This window comes from Ctenopharyngodon idella, chromosome 2 (assembly GCF_019924925.1).
Source record: "Ctenopharyngodon idella isolate HZGC_01 chromosome 2, HZGC01, whole genome shotgun sequence".
Taxonomy (NCBI): domain Eukaryota; kingdom Metazoa; phylum Chordata; class Actinopteri; order Cypriniformes; family Xenocyprididae; genus Ctenopharyngodon; species Ctenopharyngodon idella.
The window spans coordinates 33,397,971-33,419,264 of NC_067221.1; the positions used below are offsets into that span (position 1 = coordinate 33,397,971).

The 21,294-nt window shown below is 39.9% G+C and overlaps 1 protein-coding gene across 26 annotated transcripts in view; it reads left to right on the forward strand.

Moving 5' to 3' along the window:
* The window catches only part of LOC127495079 (NACHT, LRR and PYD domains-containing protein 1 homolog), a 50,288-nt gene that overhangs the window by 7,689 nt on the left and 21,305 nt on the right, over positions 1–21,294 (forward strand). For 14 of the 26 annotated variants that reach the window (XR_007925060.1, XR_007925059.1, XR_007925062.1 and 11 more), the window contains exons 3-6: positions 8–65; positions 803–889; positions 1,140–1,174; positions 1,261–1,318. Coding sequence is in view for 14 of the 26 variants with exons in the window: in XM_051861496.1 (XP_051717456.1) it covers positions 8–65; positions 803–889; positions 1,140–1,174; positions 1,261–1,318 (238 nt within the window). In the remaining 12 variants the exon portion in view is untranslated. The remainder of the gene's footprint in view (positions 1–7; positions 66–802; positions 890–1,139; positions 1,175–1,260; positions 1,319–21,294) is intronic. The other 12 variants (XM_051861504.1, XM_051861721.1, XM_051861677.1 and 9 more) reach the window with 7 other exon arrangements.

Consider the following 21,294-nt stretch of genomic DNA (forward strand, 5'->3'; position numbering starts at 1 on the left):
TATTAAGTGGCACAGTTTCCAACCACATTGGCAGCATGATTGGATTGAACTCCCCATACCCCTAGGTAAGCTCATATTCTGACTTTTTAATGTGAGAGCTCAACTTTGATTTGTGATGAGCGTTGAAATTAGCTGTTATGTTTGTGTTTGCACTAAGGAACTCAGTGTCCTAAAAAAGACTTCAAATTGTCTTTACCAGAATAAAAAGCATTGGGCACTAAATTATTATTTCTACTAAATCAGGGGTGTCAAACTTCAACCCTAATTAAAAACACCTGATCCAGCTAATTAAGTCCTTCAGGCTTATTTGAAAACTACAGGTATGTGTGTTGAAACTAAACTCTACAGGGCTGTGGCTCTCCAGGAACTGAGTCTGTACTAAATAAACATCAGATCAAATCCCAGATAGCAAGCAATCATTGAAAAAATATTAAGGGTGAACTATCCCTTTAACTATAGCCTTTGACACTGTAATAAAGTCATATTCAAAGAGCAATCCACAGAAATATTTTACTGCTAGTGTTGTGCTGCTAATGTTACCACAAATATTGAAATATACATCTCTAAAACAGTAAGCTTCCCCTTGGAAATGACAGGAAATTGTAGAGTTATATACACAGTTATATAACTTAGAGTTGTCCCTGTTATTTGTTGAGCTGAGTTTAAAGTAAAAGGAAGTGTGTTAGTGAAGGAGAACAGGGCAGAGTTTTAGTTTGTCATATAGCTGATCATTAAAGAGCTGATGATAGAGCTGTCACAGAGCTTCTTCACTATTGTGTTCTGAAAATTTTTTTTTTTTTAGAGCTCAGAGCAGAGACATCAAGCTCAGATGATCAACCCAGTGCCTTTATGCTCTCTTTACCTCAACAGCAGCTTCAGAGGCCAAAAGGTATGGTTAATATAAATTTTAATAAATTTTGCCTACCCTTTACCCATAAAAGCTCCCTGCTCTAAAAAAAAGAAAGAAAAAAAAGAAATCATTTTTTTAATTCAGTGGCCTTTAAATAAAGACTTCATTATACAGATTATGAGGTCTCTATTAGAATAATAAGTATTGGACTCTAAACTCTTTCTATCAGATCAAATTATATTTGTGATCTTATTCCAGCTGACATGAGCTCTAACATATTCTTTTCAAGCAGGGCCAGGCACAAAGGTGAAACCGCAATCTTCTGTAAGTGATGTAGAATTTCCTATAATGTGTTTTTCTTTTTTTAACAATGTGACTGTGAAACACTCATTATTCCTCTGTTTATTAAGTGGCACAGTTTCCAACCACATTGGCAGCATGATTGGATTGAACTCCCCATACCCCTAGGTAAGCTCATATTCTGACTTTTTAATGTGAGAGCTCAACTTTGATTTGTGATGAGCGTTGAAATTAGCTGTTATGTTTGTGTTTGCACTAAGGAACTCAGTGTCCTAAAAAAGACTTCAAATTGTCTTTACCAGAATAAAAAGCATTGGGCACTAAATTATTATTTCTACTAAATCAGGGGTGTCAAACTTCAACCCTAATTAAAAACACCTGATCCAGCTAATTAAGTCCTTCAGGCTTATTTGAAAACTACAGGTATGTGTGTTGAAACTAAACTCTACAGGGCTGTGGCTCTCCAGGAACTGAGTCTGTACTAAATAAACATCAGATCAAATCCCAGATAGCAAGCAATCATTGAAAAAATATTAAGTCAGTGTTAATTGCATTGAATTAACATTAAGTAATATTGGTTCAGTATCACTTTTCCACACTCAGTTAATGTTGAAACAATATTGAAATTTTAACAAAAAAGTCAATGGTAATGCCATCTATCAAACCCTTCCATTTCGTGCCGATCCCGTCCAGCCGGTGTTTTGAAATATTCAGTGTCTGAGATTTTTGGTGACACTGGGCGGATCTTACATGAATATTCATGAGTTTCCTGTTTTGTGTTAAAGTGCCACTGAAAATATTAGCACACACTCCTCGGATCACAGAAACTGTTTTCGGTAATGTAATAGCGTTAAATTTAATGATTACAAGCTCCAAGTAAATGAGACAACATGCGTTAAATATTTTTGTTATACTTCTTTTACATTTGAGGGCCTTTTAAACGGTTTTATTTGATCATTTATATAAATACATAGGCATACCTATGTCTCTGAGGTGGCATAATAAAGTTTCAGTTGTGATTCTGTACCATATTCCTTATTGCTTGTTCAGTTGGTAAATAACTTGAAATGTTAGTAATTTGATTCACAGAGCAAAATAATGATTTTCACGCATTAAGTAGCTAAAAGTAATATTCCATATCGGACTGCAGAGGAGGGCACAGGCTGTCAGGCTGCAGAGGAGGGCATAGTTCCTCAACAGTTTTCAGCATCCCTTCACCACCCCGACTTCTCACTCTTGGCCACTTCCTACCATAGCTAGGAATACGGAGGGAGTACTCTGGGTTTGGGCCATATACCGAGCTCGGGGTCCTCTCCTCAGACAGCACGCCAAATACGCATACCATTTACACTATCTGACTTATTTGTAAGCGTGAACTTGTGAAATGAGATGTAAATAGGGACCGCGTTATGGAGGATGATCAGATATTTCTTTTAATTTTATTATTAATTTGTGTTTATGTCGCTCAAATAGCATGATTAGTCAGCTACAGAGAAACTGGTAGCCATGCAACAGACAAGTGACCAAAAGTGCGCATGTGCTCGGATGTACATGGATGTCCAATTTCACGAATGAACTCTGTGACATTATTCTGAAGTTTTCTCTTCTCCAAATCACAAAACTCTGCCAACGCAACTCGCTGCACAGTCTTTCCTCCGTATCATCATCGAGATGGCGCGAAGAACATGATGGCAGCGTAGGCAAACCCGGCATTGTGATGTATGAATTTGATGTGAGTATATGTGAGTAGATTAAAATATTGGCCAGTAACATGCATACTGTAGGCCTATGCCTATCTGAGTGTGGTATGACCACACTTATTATCGAATAATCAGAATAATGAAAATTGCATGTAAACTGGAGTTTACATGTCTGCTTGTGTCATGGAAACATCTCAGGTTACGTATGTAACCATGGTTCCCTGGGAACCAGGGAATGAGACTCTGCGTTTGCTAACCCTATGGGGAACGTCACAAGTGACCCGGTGTCTGAAAGCCAAATATCCAACACTCCAATCTGTATTGGCCGGAGACAGCCTATGACGTCATATGGCGTGACCCGGAAGTATAAAAGGAGCTCCTGGGGAACCAGTCAGTATCTATCGTCTTGAGGGTCTGTTCAGCAAGCAGCCCGGAGCATGGCAAGGCAACGCAGAGTCTCGTTCCCTGGTTCTCAGGGAACCATGGTTACATACGTAACCTGAGACGTTCCCTTTCGAAAGGGAACTCGCTCTGCGTTTGCTAACGCTATGGGGAATGATATACCCACACCGCCATGCTTAAGGAGAGTGCATGCCAAAAAATATGGTGAGACAAAGTCAAGCATTTTCGAGGGAAACGCTTAGCAACTCACACTCGGGTCGCACCAGGCTGTCAGTGACAGCATTCCCTACGGCCAACAGCCCAAGCTGAGCCTTAAAGAGGCCTTCCGTAGAAGGCCTACCAAGGCCGCTCAGGGCATCTGGGACCAAATTTTCCGAGGAAAAGTGGTCCCTTAAAGGGAATGTGGCCAGGGAACCGAAAGGAGCCCCGGCCAGTCACTAGAGGGGAACGAAGTCAAACTTAGTCTTGGCCAACCCTGTCTGAATACAGAATCTCTATAACGCATTCTTCAGAGAAGAGAGCAGATAAGAGCGACTGCAAGAAGGGCAGTAAGCAACTCAAACCCACGCATAGAGACGTGCATTCTGGAGAGCAGAACTCAGCTGAGTGCTATGAACCCTCGTATTGAGGGGAGTATAATCCGCTCATCCTAGGATCTACTCAGTGCTTGATTAATCGCACTGAGGAGGCTGTGCGCTAGAAACCCTGACACAGGGGAGCACAAACCAGCCTGGGGCTGATCCTCAGGAGGAGGCCTCATGGAAGCCTTCGACCAATGATCAGCTTAGGGAGCTAAGCAGTATTACACAGACAACCCTAACAGGGAAGTACAAAGCTCACCTAACAGGTAGACCATACTGTGGGCACATAATCATGGAGGCCAGACGGGGCCTACATCATGATAATAGCTCTTATATGGAGCAGGACTCACATACGAATAGCACTTCGTCATATTAGTAAGGCATTTAATGGTGGCCTGAGAGGGCCACCTTGAACACCTGTCTTGCTGGGAGCAAGACATATGACATCAGTAACAGCAATTTAGACTGTAAAGTGCCCAAATGATAGTCCACCTAACACAATCCAATGAGCAGTGTACTCAGTAAAATAACTTTTTACTCTTTAAAGCAAGAAGAGTACAACATATGCCATCACGCACTAAGGAAGGCCCTAGACGGGCCTATGACCTCAGCAGACATGTGGCGTCAGCTCGTGGCAGTGTTTGAAGCACCAGGAAGGACAAATAACCGAACCAAAAGGAGGTTAAATTTCACCTGGGGCCCTGACCAACCAGGAATGTACTTAGTAAGATAATAACAACTCTCTCGCGAGAGGAGTACACTCCAACATACGCTAGTATGTTCAAAAAGGCGGCCCAGAGGGCCTAGAAACCTTTAAGACACACGGCGTTAGTCTGGTGGTCATTAGGGTTCTAGGAGCAAAAAATAGAACCAACCTAAATACTAGGTAGCTATTTAGCTCAACTAGAGTTACCCAGACTCAAGGAGGCGAATGTAGTAAAAACCAAATCTCAGTAAGGTTTTACCACAAAAACTCGCCCTGAGAGGTCATCCACTCAGAAACGTACAGCAAAAAAAACCCTTTTCTTTTTTTTTTGAGAGGAGTACGCAGCCGAACTCCAACATGCTACACAGGAGGCCCAGAGGGCCTACCCTAGTAGACGCGTGGCATCAGCTAGTGGCGACCATAACCATACCAACCATCAGGCCATGCATGCAGAGGAAAATCTTTAGTGAGATGAAAATGCATATTCCGCCACCATACTTCATGAGAGGCCTGCCTAAGGCCTACTCAAACAGAGGTGGGGCATGGCCAATGGTGGTACTGCACAAGCATCCTGCCAACATGTCAGCTAAAAAGGAGGCCTATAGGGCCTCCAAGTTCAGCAACAAGTAGCATTCAGCCCAATTGTAATAATAAACACAAAACTGTGCCAGCATGTAAACTAAAAAGGAGGCCTTATTAGGGCCTACCATTTCAGCGACACGTGGCGCCAGCTAGTGAATATAAAGGAACAAAGCTTACAGGGAACCAGCTCTAACCCAGCATCAGTTGTGGGAAGCTAACTACAACCTGAGCTAAGCAACACATTCCAACAGGCAATTATTTAGGACTCCCGCCACTACACTTATTTAGGATAAGTGACTAAAGGGAACCAATAATGCCTACATGGTCTAAGGGAGGCCTATCAAAGCCTACTACCTTAAACAGACACGTAGCATAAGCCTGTGGCAGTGTAAAATACATGTGAGCAGCTATGATCACATAACAACAGCACTTGAAAAAACACAAGCTGCTAACTAGAAGGAGACTAAACCTAAAGAGCCTTCATACCAAAGTTATATGCAATATAGCTGTTGTAAAGATCACAAAAGGGAGCTAAAATAGAAACCAGACTGCGATAGGGGTTCTAACACTACCCTGAGTATGCAATCCAACAGGTGATGCACTCAGTGACACAAATAAACCCTAACTGGGGAATATAAAATAGTCACTACTCTCTCTAAATAGAGGCTAATATAATAGACCTGCTATAATGAGAACAGGTGCTAACCTGTGGCAGCATAAAGTAAAGCTCACATAGCAAATGTAGGGCAAAAGGCTAGAACTCAAAGCTAACACAACGCTTTGAAACATATGCCATCCTATCAGGATAATGGGTAACACTTTAGAATAACTCACGCTATGAAGCATTAGTTAAGCATTAGTAAATAGTTAGTTCATCATTTATAAAGCATTAATAGACATTAGTAAGCAGTTTATAAATACACCTATAAATGCTTTGTTCTTGATTTATAAGTATATCTATAATGTGTTTAATAAATGTATTTTCATACTTTATTAATGAACAATTTATCATTTCTAACTTAAGTATCTGTAACGATCCAGTCCAATCTGAGGGTGAGATGATGAACCCAAGTGCAGTTTATTGAATTATCCAAAGTGAACAAACAAAGCAACCAGTTGACATGAACTTGAACAGACTTGACTTGAACAGACTTGACTATGTGCTGACTTGACTATGTGCAGACTTGACTATGAGACTCACCGACAGCAGGGTTACATTAACAATACACGACAAAGTAACATGGGGAAGACAATGGCATTAAATACAAGAACTTAGAGAACACATGACTATGACAACCAATGAGCAAGTGACACAAGGAACAAGAGAACCAATGACAGAACAGAACTGAGAACCACATGACCATAAACACCCAATCAGAACATGACACATTGACAAAGGGAGAACATGAGGAGCAAGGGAAGCATGGCACAAACAAGCAACATGAAACAAACTACAAAATAAAAGACATGAAAACATGAACATGATAACAAAACCCAAAACTATACGTGACAGTATTACATTATTTACAAACCAGTTCTTTAGTTGTCGTCAGTGGTTCATAAGATCATTTATAAAGTGTAAGTAAATTATTAATAAACAATTTAAATGTACATTTATGCATCTTATTATTTAGACATATAGTAATAGTTACTCCGTGTGTTAATAAATGCTTTATTAACACAAATTTCTACTGCAATTCATGATTAATTCAGGTAGTTATAAAACATTTAGTAGTTGTCAGTTAACTATTTTTGTGAGCTTATCTAAAGTGAGGACTATTCATGCCTCGTAAAGCTTTTAAAAAGGAGATTTAAGAGATACAGAACATAGAAATATTTATTTCAAGGAAAAAAAATGAAACTTTACGATAAGTAACTTGATTAAAAGTAAACCTCTGCAATTTCAAAGAAAATAAAAATCCCTGTACTCCTCCAGAAAAAAATAACTGCAGTAAAATGAAACAGCTTTTGCAATCTGATACAAAAATAAATTTCTGTAAAGTGTAAACATTGCTGAATAAAAAATTACCAGTGCCAACACTGGATTACAGCAGTGCCAAAATACAACAAATAATGTTTTTTATAAAACAATAATAATGTAATAAAATATTTCATAGTGTCAAAACTACCTCAGTACTAACTTTAAAATATTAGAGAACAGCAGTGCAGAAGATCACTGAGCCTTTAAATCTCCTTTATAAAAGCTTTACAAGGCATGAATAGTCCTCACTTTAGATGAGCTCACAAAAATAGTTAACTGATCACTTCTAAATGTTTTATAACTACCCAAATTAATCATGAATTACAGTAGGAATATGTATTAATAAAGCATTTATTAACACACTGAGTAACTATTATTATATGTCTAAATAATAAGATGTATAAATGTACGTTTAAATAGTTTATTAATTATTTACTTACATTTCCTAAATGATCTTATGAACCACTGACAACTCCTAAATAACTGGTTTGTAAATAATGTAATACTTCATTTAGAAATGATAAATTGATCATTAATAAAGTATGAAAGTACAATTATTAAACACATTATAGATATGTTTATAAATCAAGAACAAAGCATTTATAGATATATTTATAAACTGCTTATTAATGTCTATTAATGCTTTATAAATGATGAATTGACTGTTTACTAATGCTTAACTAATTCTTCATAGTGTGCAGTTATTATAAAGTGTTACCAGATAATGGTCTCTCTAAACAGATTTGCAAATCTGTACTGAGCCTCAGAGGACGGAGCAAGGCAGCTGCAGCCTGCCCGAGACGTGCTCCATAACCTCCAGTAACTCAGCGCATGCTGGGCAAGGAGGCCTGGAGAGAGAGGCGGTCTCACCGCTTCTTCCTCCACCGCCATCTCCTGCTCTCTGGGGCTAGCTGCCAGAAGAACACTCACTCCTGGATCCGATGATGTCAAAGACAGGACATCATCGTCATTCAGGAGCTCATCCCCTCATCCCATGAAAAAGATATGTCTTTAGCAGTTTTTTGAAAATGGGTAAAGACTCAGCTGCTCGGATAGAGCGTGGTAGGTCATTCCACTGTGTTCTTCTCCCAGACAGTAAACACATAGGTTGTGTGTGTCTTCCGGTGTTAAGAATCTCGGACATGGATCAGCACACTTCCTAAAGCGTTTCTCCTTGTTCTCAGACAAAGTAACAATACTCTTACCGAGTTGAAACAGTGGCAAAGACACAACAGTCCCGAAAGACGAGAAGATACCGACTGGTTCCCCATATAACGTCATAGGCTGTTGCCGGCCAATACGGATTGGAGTGTTGGATATTTGGCTTTCAGACACCGGGTCACGTGTGACGTTCCCCATAGCGTTAGTAAACGCAAAGTGAGTTCCCTTTCGAAAGGGAACATCTTACTGCGATTAAGACCTTACTCTGATTATTAGAAATAATCGCATTATTGGTGCACATGTAAATGTAGTCAATATCGAAATAAAGTGAACCTGCAGAGGTCTGCGTTCAAAAGCATGTAAAGGGAACTGTAGTGTATTGAATTTTATTTAAACTCAGGGATAAGCACTGTTTATTCTAACTATACACTAAGCCTGTGTCTCAATGTGCATACTATCCATCCTAAATAGTATGTAACATTAGTAATATTCAATAGCCTACTATTTAGGGTGGATTGGTTGGATAGTATGCTCATTGGGATGCAGGGTAACTCTAGAGATTAACTCCGGGTTAGTTTTTGTTTGGCCAGTTCATTGTCCAAAAGACCTGTGTTCACAGAGTTTGGTAGTTCATATTGTGCAGTAAATCAAAAGAAGAACACCATTGTCCCAACTTTTATTTGTGTTATTTGAACAGTACTAAAACCAGAGGCGGTTTCTTCATTAGGGCGATAGAGCGACGCACCACCAAAGTGAGAAAGGGATGGGTTTTTTTTTTTAAGTAGCCCCTCACTGCAGAACACATGAGATCCAGGGGGTGGAGACGGGTAGGTTTAGGATTTTCGAACTGCAGGCACTGCAATGCAATCTCTATGAGTTCTGGGAGGGCCAGCACTAACATGCTTTCGTCATCATACGTAAACTTAACTTGTGCAGTGATTGATGGAAACAAACATACCTCTATTAATAATCTTTAAGCTAAAGTGACATCCAATAATTTCCTCAGTGCATAACTTACATTTCACAGACCTATTCTCCATCTGTAAATGTTAGAAAGTCGGGAAAATATTTCCATTTTGCTGTCAGGAGTGGACGGGCAAGCACAAACTTCTGTGAATGAGTGCTGTCGTGCACATGCACTCCAAACAGACGGAGCGCAATAGAATAGGAGCAAAATAATTCTGACTAAAATATACATTTTGTGGACTGGGACAAAAATTCAGCCCTGGCACTGTAGCCACACCAGCCCACATTACCACACCCACACAGGTCTGGGTGTGTGGATCTGGCGGGTAACTGCTTAATTCATGGTCTATTTTTTTTTTTTTACTCAATGAATCTTTTACACGTCTGTCGTGAATGAGACTTAATCTTTATTATTCTTTTATAGTTATTCTTTTGTTTGTATTCAGCCATTATGCCTTTATTCTGACATTATGGCTTGCCCATCAACACCACATTCATCCAATTTACATTAATCCACCTATTATCTGAAGTTTTTCTAGAAAACAAACAAACAAAAAGCATATTCTTGGGACCTTATGTGAAATAGATCATGAAATAGAATATAAAATCAGGCCCTTTCTAACAGAACATCCAACACAACTTCTCGTTCAGGCCCTGGTCATTTCTAGGCTTGATTACTGTAATGCTCTTCTGGCTGGACTGCCATCATGCATTAGAACTACAATTAGCATCAAGCTACATAACACAATATAAATGATTAATATTACACTTTCACTCAAATCTCAATTTAAACAACCAGCGTGTTTGTGTTTACTTCAAATCGCGATCTAATGTGGATTTTAGTCATATAATGCTGTTTAAGTATGTTATATTTAGCATTTTATATGCAGCTAAGTTAATCGTTACACACTAACATTCTTTATTCATATGAAAATACATCAAATCGCATGAAAATTTACACACAAACCATCGTAATCGGTCAGTGTATCTTTTGGTCATTCATTTTTTGATTAAATATAGAAATCGGAAAATGAAAAAACAGTACCTTTTATTATTTAATGTTAGTGTACATGCTAAATAGGTGTAACGATTAAAAACTTCTTCAGTGTTCCTTCTTTATTATTAACGTTCCGAAACCGGTTTGATCAGAAAAAATAACGGTTCCCAGCCGGCATTTCAACGTTGATTCACCGGTGAATCAACGTCGGGTACCATGGTTGAATCAATGTTGGATTACCTTTCGGTTTTGCAAATTGGATCAACGTTAATATTGTGACGTTGTTTCACCGTTGAAATTACGACGTTGTTTTACCGTTGATATCGCGTCGTGCTTTCACCATCTTATGGTTGAATTAATGTTGGATTACCTTTCGATTTTGCAAATTGGATCAACGTTGAAAATGCGACGTTGTTTCACCCTCTTACCTTCAACATGGATGAATACACTATTTTACATTAAATTACAATCTAGTTTGCGTTTGTACAAACATGACAATACTAAATAATTACTGTACATGCACTAATAAATACTAAAAATACTGTATCAAACAAATAAACATCTCAACTTTGCAATGTTTAGAGGTAATATTAAAAACCTGTAGCATATAATATGAAAATAAAGGATTATTTTTCTACAATTACAGCACAAACCTTAAATCAAGGCTTTTCTAGCTCAAAATGATGCAGAAGTAAAATCTGTATTATGTACCCATATTCATGTGTACTATACCTTCAACTAGATAAAAAAAAAAACACTTTTTACAAGAACAAATTCTTAAGTATTTTAATAATTATTTTTTTTATTATTATTATTTTGAGAACATCATATGCAGTGTCTGACAGTATTTTGTAAGACCGATAGACCTCAGTCCATCTAGAGAGAGATTGCACTCCATACGAAAACTGTAAATTTTAAAGATAAATCAAGAAATGCAGTATTCATCTTCCTACAAAGATGGTTGATGCTGTGGACCAGGGACCTTGACTTGCGTTGACTGTGGTGGTTGTGAATGTGATGACTGGCGAAGGATGTCGAAGAGGGAGGGTACCGATATTTCTGACCTGGAACTGCCTTTTGTGCAGTGGAGGTGCGTAGAACAGTTTGAGAATGGACACAGGCCAGGAGCCTGCAAGAGAACCGTGTTGGTGGAAAAGGGGTATCGGAGCATGTGACTGCCTGCCTGAGTTTTGTTAATAGCTGGAGACAGCATCAAATTTGACAGAGGCAGCCACCTAGTAATTCACTATGCAGGAAAAATAAAACCCTGCCTTAAATGAAATACATTTAATATTTAAGGAGAAAAGCCTTGTTCAGTGCTTGGACACATAGTGTAGTTGTGGTTTGGGTGATCCAAGACAGTCGTAGCTCAAGGTCCTTTCTGATGTCGTCCACTCCACTCTCTTCACTTGTCCACTGTCTTTACTGCTGTGTATATTAAAAACAAACAAACATCAAAACATATTATCATTTTAATACTTACACTTTACAGTTCATTCAGTTGCATCTACCAATGCAGGTTTATATTGTTTCCCCTGGGGGCTCCATATATTACTAATTATATGGAGAAACATTACACAACAGAATCCTATCTATACTTTGTATTAAGTAAATCAATTAAAATCAACCTAAGTACATTTATATTCAATTAAGTAATCGAAAATCACAAAATGTTAATAAATCAACTAGAAAAAGAAGTGACAGTGATATAGACAACAATCTCTCACCAAATATGCGCCAGTAATCAGCCAGATGTTTGGTGAATCTACAAAAAGGAAAGAAATGGTTCACTAAAAAGTCCTTAAAATCAGGAATTTAATTTTTACTATTTAATTTTTACTATCATATTTCCGGGTTTCTCAGAAGCGGAAGTCGTTATAGTTGGGTAAAATGGCGGTGAATGAGGGAATAAATTAAATATATTTTTTGTGTTCCAATTTTCTCAAATAGCAAAAGAAAAACTAAACAGTGTTTTCACAACTTTCAAAAAGATGAAAAAATAGAGAGAGATTGATAACGGCAGTCAGTAGAGAGAAAGATGTCAACTTTACCGTCACTCCCATAGTATTGGCTATAAGTGAAATACACTAGAAAGTCTTTCATCAAACAAAGATGGATCTTTAATTTCTTTATAATGTAAATGTATGTTTCAGAATGGGGCATTTGTATGATTTGTACATATAAATAACCTAGTCTGTCTAACTGCATCACTATATACAGACATTACAGGTCAAACCATTCTGATGTTCTTTTTATCTAAATAAACAACATATTATATGACTCTTAAAGGGTTAGTGCACCCAAAAATGAAATTTCTGTCATTAATTACTCACCCTCATTTCATTCCAAACCCATAAGACATTAAGTAATTTCATATAATAAGTTAATCTTCAGAACACAAATGAAGATATTTTTGATGAAAGCCGAGAGCTTTCTGACCCCAGACCGCAACGTAATTGCAACTTTTGCAAGCCCAGAAAGATAGTAAAGACATTGTTAAAATAGCCCATGTGACTACAGTGGTTCAACCTTAATGTTATAAAGCGACCAGAATACTTTTTGTGTGCAAAAAAACAAAAATAACAACTTTATTAAACAATTTCCTCTCTCCGTGTCACTCTCTGATGCTGTTCATGTGAGCACCACAACGTAGACTATTTTAATGAAGTCTTTACTACCTTTCTGGGCCATAAAAAGGTAATAACGTTGCAGTCTATGGAGGGTTAGAAAGTGCTCAGATTTTATCAAAAATATCTTAATTTGTGTTCCGAAGATGAACGAAGGTCTTACGAGTGTGGAACAACATGAGGGTGAGTAATTAATGACAGAATTTTCATTTTTAGGTGAAACTAACCCTTTAAGATACACAGCATAAAAAAAAATCAGTGTTATATTTCATATACCTCAACGGAATTATTTTATTACTGTCTGTTTACTTGTCTTTTTTGTAAATTCAATTCAGTTTGAAATCAAGCTTTCTTGCGCTGCATGTGAGCTATTGCAACAAAGTTACCCTATTGTACAGACACAAATACACAGAGTGAGCAAATATTTAAGTGAGAATTCAAATTGATTACTATACTATAATTCATGCACTTCATAAATAAGGTGAAAGTGCTTTATTGAAAGTAGCAATTTTCTACTTAGATCTATGATTTGATTGAATATTGTTTGGTAATTCATTAAATATCGCTGGCTAAAAAGTAATTAGTAATTTGTAATTTGAGTAGTTTTTGAGAAGAGTAATTTATACTTTTACTCGAGTACTATTTTGACACCAGTACTCTTACTTGTAATTGAGTATTATTTCAGCAATGTAACAGTACTTCTACTTAAGTACAAATTTTCAGTACTCTTTCCACCACTGAAAGTCTCTAACGATAGACATTTTATTTCATGGTAACGATATATAACATTATATCGCACAGCCTTAAGCAATAATAAATGTCCAAGCTTATCGATACTGCGGTGTTTCATAATTTAGCCCCAGGGCCCATTTAATTTAATAAGGTTTTGGTACCCTCCCTACATATAAGTATATAAAGGATGAAAGCCTGTTGTGTCAGTCTTTTGATTTGTGGCTGTGCAGCTATTGTGAAACCCACCATCTTCATGTACTGGGTGTGAATGGCATCAAGGCCTTGTCCTGAAGAATCTCAGCACCAAACGCTAGAGATTACATCTCATCTGGTAACAAGAGTAAACATAATTTTAAGAACTAATAAAGTATACTATGTGCAAAAAATCAGATGAGCCTAGAATATGATCTTAACGCGTTTAATAACATGTTAAGCATTTTCCTCCCATAAAAAAACGTAATAAGAAAACGCTTAACGTGGCTTTCAGAGTTGTTTTATTCCTGAATGAATAAGAATGAACGACCCATTAATATAGACAATGATTCAATGACCAATTAATATAGACAGCCACTTGATTTTATTCCTGAATGAATCAGCGTTTTGAACGAATCTACGAATGAATAAATGACTCCTTCCTTAACACAATGACTTTGCCACCTAGTGGCGATAATACTTTCATAATCCAGGTATCATTTCATATTTCTGTATTAAAAATGTTGTTTAAAATATTAATCTTATTATATTATACAGTTGTAATTGCTGTGTACATTTATTTACTGTAAGTACATCTGAAAGCAACTTCATGCAGTTGGTTGATAGGCTACTGATTTAATTGGTAATAGTGTCATATTATTCTAATTTATTTGACTAAATTTAAGAATTTAACATTAAAGCAATAATAAAACAGGCAGTGTGCCAAAGGTGTTGGCTAGGTAGTTGTGAGTGCAGGTGCGAAGTAAATTATTATTTCTGAGATAAACTAGTATAATAATAATATTTCTGAGATAAACACGCGTAGGTTGCCGAATTTATGACACACAGAAGAAAGCCTTGTCTCTGCCTCGGTATGGCATGTGTTAAGCCATTCGTTAGTCTGGCTGTTTGATGAGAAAGAGATTGAATGTAGTTGCAATAAAAGCGTTAAGAATCCACAACAGCGGAGGACTGTTATTCTGCTGCACGGAACTGCAAAGAACTGATGACGGCACTGTTTAATGTTTGGTCAAACAATCAGCAGAAAGTGGTGTTTCATTCCCACCCACATGTAGAGATCAAATATTCAAGTTGTTTTTCATTTTCTACCCCTGAACGAGAAACAAAAAAAAAATCAAGCCAAATTCTTGTTTTTTGTTTTGTTTGAAAAAAATGAAAAAACGTCCGATTTTCTATATTTAATCAAAAAACGAATGACCAAAAGATACACGGACCGTGCGTTTATTAGCTTCTTGTTTCACGTGTATAAACTTGTTTGGCTATATATGTTTATCACGGAGATCAGAATGAGGAAGTTTACAGAACAGCGTGACCAGAAGGGGCAGGGAATATGGTCATGTTGAGTCGCGTAAGATGATCGACAGCTGTACAGCGAATGAGAGGGCGATGAGATCATAAGTGACATACATCAGATAGAAACAGACACAGAGTGCACCCTGAACGCTCTTTCAGCTCTTCAGATCGCATAATTCTGTGTAACAAATTAACGAATTAGCTCAAATTATGGGTGAAACATATATACAATTAAATCATAATGCGTTATGATCAATTATAATATAAATCTACCAAAAGGGAATTATGTATATAGATAATCAATTACAACGGATTATAACCAATTATGAATATACAGTGGGTACGGAAAGTATTCAGACCCCCTTAAATTTTTCACTCTTTGTTATATTGCAGCCATTTGCTAAAATCATTTAAGTTCATTTTTTTCCCCTCATTAATGTACACACAGCACCCCATATTGACAGAAAAACACAGAATTGTTGACATTTTTGCAGATTTATTAAAAAAGAAAAACTGAAATATCACATGGTCCTAAGTATTCAGACCCTTTGCTGTGACACTCATATATTTAACTCAGATGCTGTCCATTTCTTCTGATCATCCTTGAGATGGTTCTACACCTTCATTTGAGTCCAGCTGTGTTTGATTATACTGATTGGACTTGATTAGGAAAGCCACACACCTGTCTATATAAGAAGTTTCAGCTCACAGTGCATGTCAGAGCAAATGAGAATCATGAGGTCAAAGGAACTGCCTGAAGAGCTCAGAGACAGAATTGTGGCAAGGTACAGATCTGGCCAAGGTTACAAAAAAATTTCTGCTGCACTTAAGGTTCCTAAGAGCACAGTGGCCTCCATAATCCTTAAATGGAAGACGTTTGGGACGACCAGAACCCTTCCTAGAGCTGGCCGTCCGGCCAAACTGAGCTATCGGGGGAGAAGAGCCTTGGTGAGAGAGGTAAAGAAGAACCCAAAGATCACTGTGGCTGAGCTCCAGAGATGCAGTCGGGAGATGGGAGAAAGTTGTAGAAAGTCAACCATCACTGCAGCCCTCCACCAGTCGGGGCTTTATGGCAGAGTGGCCCGACGGAAGTCTCTCCTCAGTGCAAGACACATGAAAAAACACCTGAAGGACTCCAAGATGGTGAGAAATAAGATTCTCTGGTCTGATGAGACCAAGATAGAACTTTTTGGCCTTAATTCTAAGCGGTATGTGTGGAGAAAACCAGGCACTGCTCATCACCTGTCCAATACAGTCCCAACAGTGAAGCATGGTGGTGGTAGCATCATGCTGTGGGGGTGTTTTTCAGCTGCAGGGACAGGACGACTGGTTGCAATTGAGGGAAAGATGAATGCGGCCAAGTACAGGGATATCCTGGACAAAAACCTTCTCCAGAGCGCTCAGGACCTCAGACTGGGCCGAAGGTTTACCTTCCAACAAGACAATGACCCTAAGCACACAGCTAAAATAACGAAGGAGTGGCTTCACAACAACTCCGTGACTGTTCTTGAATGGCCCAGCCAGAGCCCTGACTTAAACCCAATTGAGCATCTCTGGAGAGACCTAAAAATGGCTGTCCACCAACGTTTACCATCCAACCTGACAGAACTGGAGAGGATCTGCATGGAGGAATGGCAGAGGATCCCCAAATCCAGGTATGAAAAACTTGTTGCATCTTTCCCAAAAAGACTCATGGCTGTATTAGATCAAAAGGGTGCTTCTACTAAATACTGAGCAAAGGGTCTGAATACTTAGGACCATGTGATATTTCAGTTTTTCTTTTTTAATAAATCTGCAAAAAATGTCAACAATTCTGTGTTTTTCTGTCAATATGGGGTGCTGTGTGTACATTAATGAGGAAAAAAAATGAACTTAAATGATTTTAGCAAATGGCTGCAATATAACAAAGAGTGAAAAATTTAAGGGGGTCTGAATACTTTCCGTACCCACTGTATATGGTCTAGAATTACTTCTAGTTTTAGAATTACTTTAGAAAAACTGATCTAATTTGTCCAGCAAAATTATCAGTCTGATTTTTCTTATCAACTCTTAAAAAGGAGTTTTCTTCTGGCCAAGATCTCCGATCTAAGTACTTACAAAAGTATATAATGAGCAAAATCAAACATTGAAGGGACTTGGATTCACCAATGAGAATCAACAGAGACAATAAAGCATAATCAAATGGATTTAATATATGAAACTACGAAGATATATACAGATAAATATAATAAAGAATACATACATAGAATAAACGAAAGTAAGGTCAGGAAAAACAGAGGTGATCAAAGAATGGCAAATTACTAACAGTTAAAAACTTTGAGAACCAGCAAGGAATCACAACTTACAAATGTAAGCTTAAAACACGTTGAAAGAAATGGTTCTATACTTGCATATAGGTAGTTTTAGGTGCTGAGGTTACTGCGCCATTCTGCAGGAGTTTCAGTGCGTCCAAGCTGGAGGTCCTATTGGTCTTCCTGAAATCGAGTCTTTGGCGGGATTTTCAAACAAGGTTGAACTTAAGAGTAAAATGGCCGGAAAATAAGAAAGAAAGAGTCCGTCTTGTAGGTAAATGAAGACTGAGCACTGCGACGCTCACGTTGCTTTGTTAAAACACACCTAAACTCCTCCTGGGTTGGACTGGCCAATAGCCAGCGTGGATTATGAAGCGGGAAAAAGCTTCTTTGTCTGGTTTTATGGCCTAATTTGCATAGTTTAAGAAGTGTCAGATCTTGGTACGTTTTTCTCAAAAGTATTTTAAAAGTAGAATAACGCATTTTATTGTAACATAACATACATAGTTGGTTCAAGCATCCTGAGAGGTTTAAATCAAGATTAAACACGTTAGGGTGGAATGACAAACTTATTCTAGAATAATTAAAAATCACAACTAGGCTAATCACACATAGGGACATGCATACATAAAAAGGGATACACCATATACTTTCTACAAAGAATTATGTGTGTGTGTATGTGACATGTATTGGGGTTTTCAACGGCGTCTGGAATTCAGGCCTGGTTTGGGTAACTTGATCTGAGTTGATTAAGATCTTTGTGAAGTCAGAAAGGGAGAGATCCGTGGTTGCCTGTTGCCCATTGACACGGCAACAAATGTGTCAAGTGAGCTGTTAACGTCAGCCAGGCCGGAGGCTAACGTGAGATTTACTTGAGAAGCTTGAAAGGCTAAAAGCTTTTCGAATTCAAAGTTGGTTTGATTATCTTGATCCTCTCCAGACGCTACATCAGTAAGAAATGAATAGAAATGGTATTTTGTATGATGAAATATTTTGCAAACATGATACTAAATCAATATTTCTCCAAATATGCGAACTTTTGAACTAAGAGCCCTAATGGACGCTGTCTAGTGCATGTATGTGAACACAAATAAACCGGAGAAGAGGTGACTGGCTTTATATTCTTGTTGATATTCTATTCAAAATATCATACATTACATATCGATTATTTTGCACTCCTGACATAAATTAAGAAATTAATGTCACTGCAACCTAGTTTTATCATAAACAGTGGTCAAATATCGAAGCTGGAGTCTTTAATCTATATAATGATACTCAGTTTGTCCAGATTAAGAAAATGTGTGATGTTTTAACATGCAGTGAATATTGAACAACAATTATCTGGGGCCGTCGACGATCCTTGAACGCATTACTTCTAGTAGATTAAAGTGGAGTCGTCTCAGTTACGTATGTAACCCTCGTTTCCTGAAGGAGGGAATGGAGACGTATGTCAGAAGTGAACCGATGAATTGGGATATCGCAAGAGAGCCCTATCACCTTCGAGTGTGAACTAAATGAGCCAATGGACATTGGCGTGCAAGCTTTGCGTCACGTGCACCGCCCCCGTGAGTGGGTATAATTGCGGAAGCGGGTGCGATTGCACTCTGTTTTTCGCTGAGGAGACGAGCATGTAACCCGCACTCAGCGGAGGCACAGGAACTGTGGCGATGGGACGTACATCTCTGTTCCCTCCTTCAGGGAACAAGGGTTACATATGTAACCGAGACTTTCCCTTTCAGTCGGTCACGTTCGACGTGCATCAGAAGTGAACCGACGAATTGGGATCCCTAATAAAACACCACGGTTACTGACCCCTTCCAGCACCCAGCGTAAGCTTCAGCCACCCGGCGCACCTCAGGGCGGAGAAGAGAGCGAACTTACACTGAGAGAGTTTACTGCTGTTCCGCATGACCCGTTCAGTAAGACTTGCATAACACTGGGAAAGCATGCCCGGGGGGAACGCTGCGGAGACCACTACCCACCGTAAGGGGGAATTACGTGGGCAGTGCACATATGGAAGTCCCTGGGATAGCTCCAGCCTGACAGGGGGAGACACAACTGGCAAGGATGGCAGAGCAGACTCTGCCAAGGGAAAGACATGGGCTCACCTTTAGGGAGGTTACCGTGGAGAAATACACATATGGGACCGCCGTAGGGGTCACAACATATGGCACCCAGTCAAGCACATGCGAGTAACGAGCGCTTGACCTAGCATCAGACACTCTGCAATGTCCGAGCCGCAGGGGGTGGTGGAGGAACTCAACAGGGTTTGCCAGCAGGGAACTCGCTGGAGCAATGGACGCACGTATCCGGCCCAGAGGGCGGGAGTGGCTTTGCAAGCCGACACTTAGAACGGGTCCTTTATGCTACTGGCTACTGGAAGCGAGTACAGGGGAAGATACCGGTTCTACACGAAGGCTATAAAATCTGGCGAACGTGTTAGGTGTCACCCAGCCCGCAGCTCTACATATATCTGTCAGCGAGGCACCATGCGCCAACGCCCGGGAAGAAGCAACTCCTCTAGTGGAGTGAGCTCTCAACCCGAGCGGGCAAGGCACGCCTTGGGACTGATAAGCCAAGGTGATGCCGTCCACTATCCAGTGGGCCATCCTCTGCTTGGAGACAGCCTTTCCCTTCTGCTGGCCTCTGTAACAGACGAAGAGCTGATCTGAGATTCTGAAGCTTCATGTTCTGTCCACGTACAGGTGCAAAGCGCGGACGGGACAGAGCAAAGCTAGGGCTGGGTCTGCCTCCTCCGAAGGCAGTGCTTGTGGGTTCACTACCTGGTCTCTAAAGGGAGTGGTAGGAACCTTGGGCACATATCCGGGCCGGGGTCTCAAAGTAATGTGAGTATGACTGGGCTCGAACTCTAGGCATGATTTGTAGACCGAAAACACGTGCAGGTCCTACCCTCTTGATGGAGGCCAATGCAACCAGGAGTACTGTCTTTAGGGACAGCGCTTTTAACTCCACTGACTGCAAAGGTTTAAAGGGAGGTCCCCGGAGAGCTGTAAGTACCAGGGACAGGTCCCAAGAGGGTATAGAGGGAGGACAAGGCAGATTCAGTCTCCTCGCTCCCCTCAGGAACCTGACGATCAGGTCATGCTTCCCTAGGGACTTACCATCAGACAACCTTCGCTCCAACCCTTCTTGCAGGAAGGAAAGCACTGACCTGATCGAACATCTCGGTGAGAGGAACACCACTCAAGGAATAGGTTCCACTTCAGAGCATGAGGTTCCTCATAGAAGGAGCTCTTGCCGAAGTGATGGTGTCTACAACCGACTGGGGTAGATCACCCAGAACCTCCGCGTCCCATCCAGGGATCAGACATGAAGTTTCCAGAGGTCCGGACGCGGGTGCCATAGGGTGCCCCGTCTCTGAGTCAGAAGGTCCTTCCTCTGAGGAATGAGCCAAGGAGGTGCTGTCGCGAGAAGCATCAGTTCTGGAAACCAGGTCCGAGTGGGCCAATAGGGCGCCACTAACAGGACCTGATCCTCGTCCTCCCTGACTTTGCACAAGAGCTGTGCGAGCAGGCCCATTGGGGGAAACGCATACTTGCGAAGGTCCCGGGGCCAGCTGTGTGCCAGTGCGTCCGTGCCAAGAGTGCTCTCGGTCAGCGAGTAAAACAACTGGCAATGGGCTGTGTCCAGAGAGGCAAACAGATCTATCTGTGCGGCCCCGAAACGCTGCCAAATCAGCTGGACTACCTGGGGATGGAGTCTCCATTCTCCCGGAAGCGGAGGCTGCCGTGAGAGCTCGTCGGCTGCACGGTTGAGCACGCCTGGGATGTGAATGGTATGAAGCGACCTCAGATGCTTCTGACTCCATAAGAGGAGATGGCGGGCAAGTTGCGTCGGGAGTGTAGACTGACTTGGTGGTTGATGTACGCAATGGTCGCAGTGCTGTCCGTA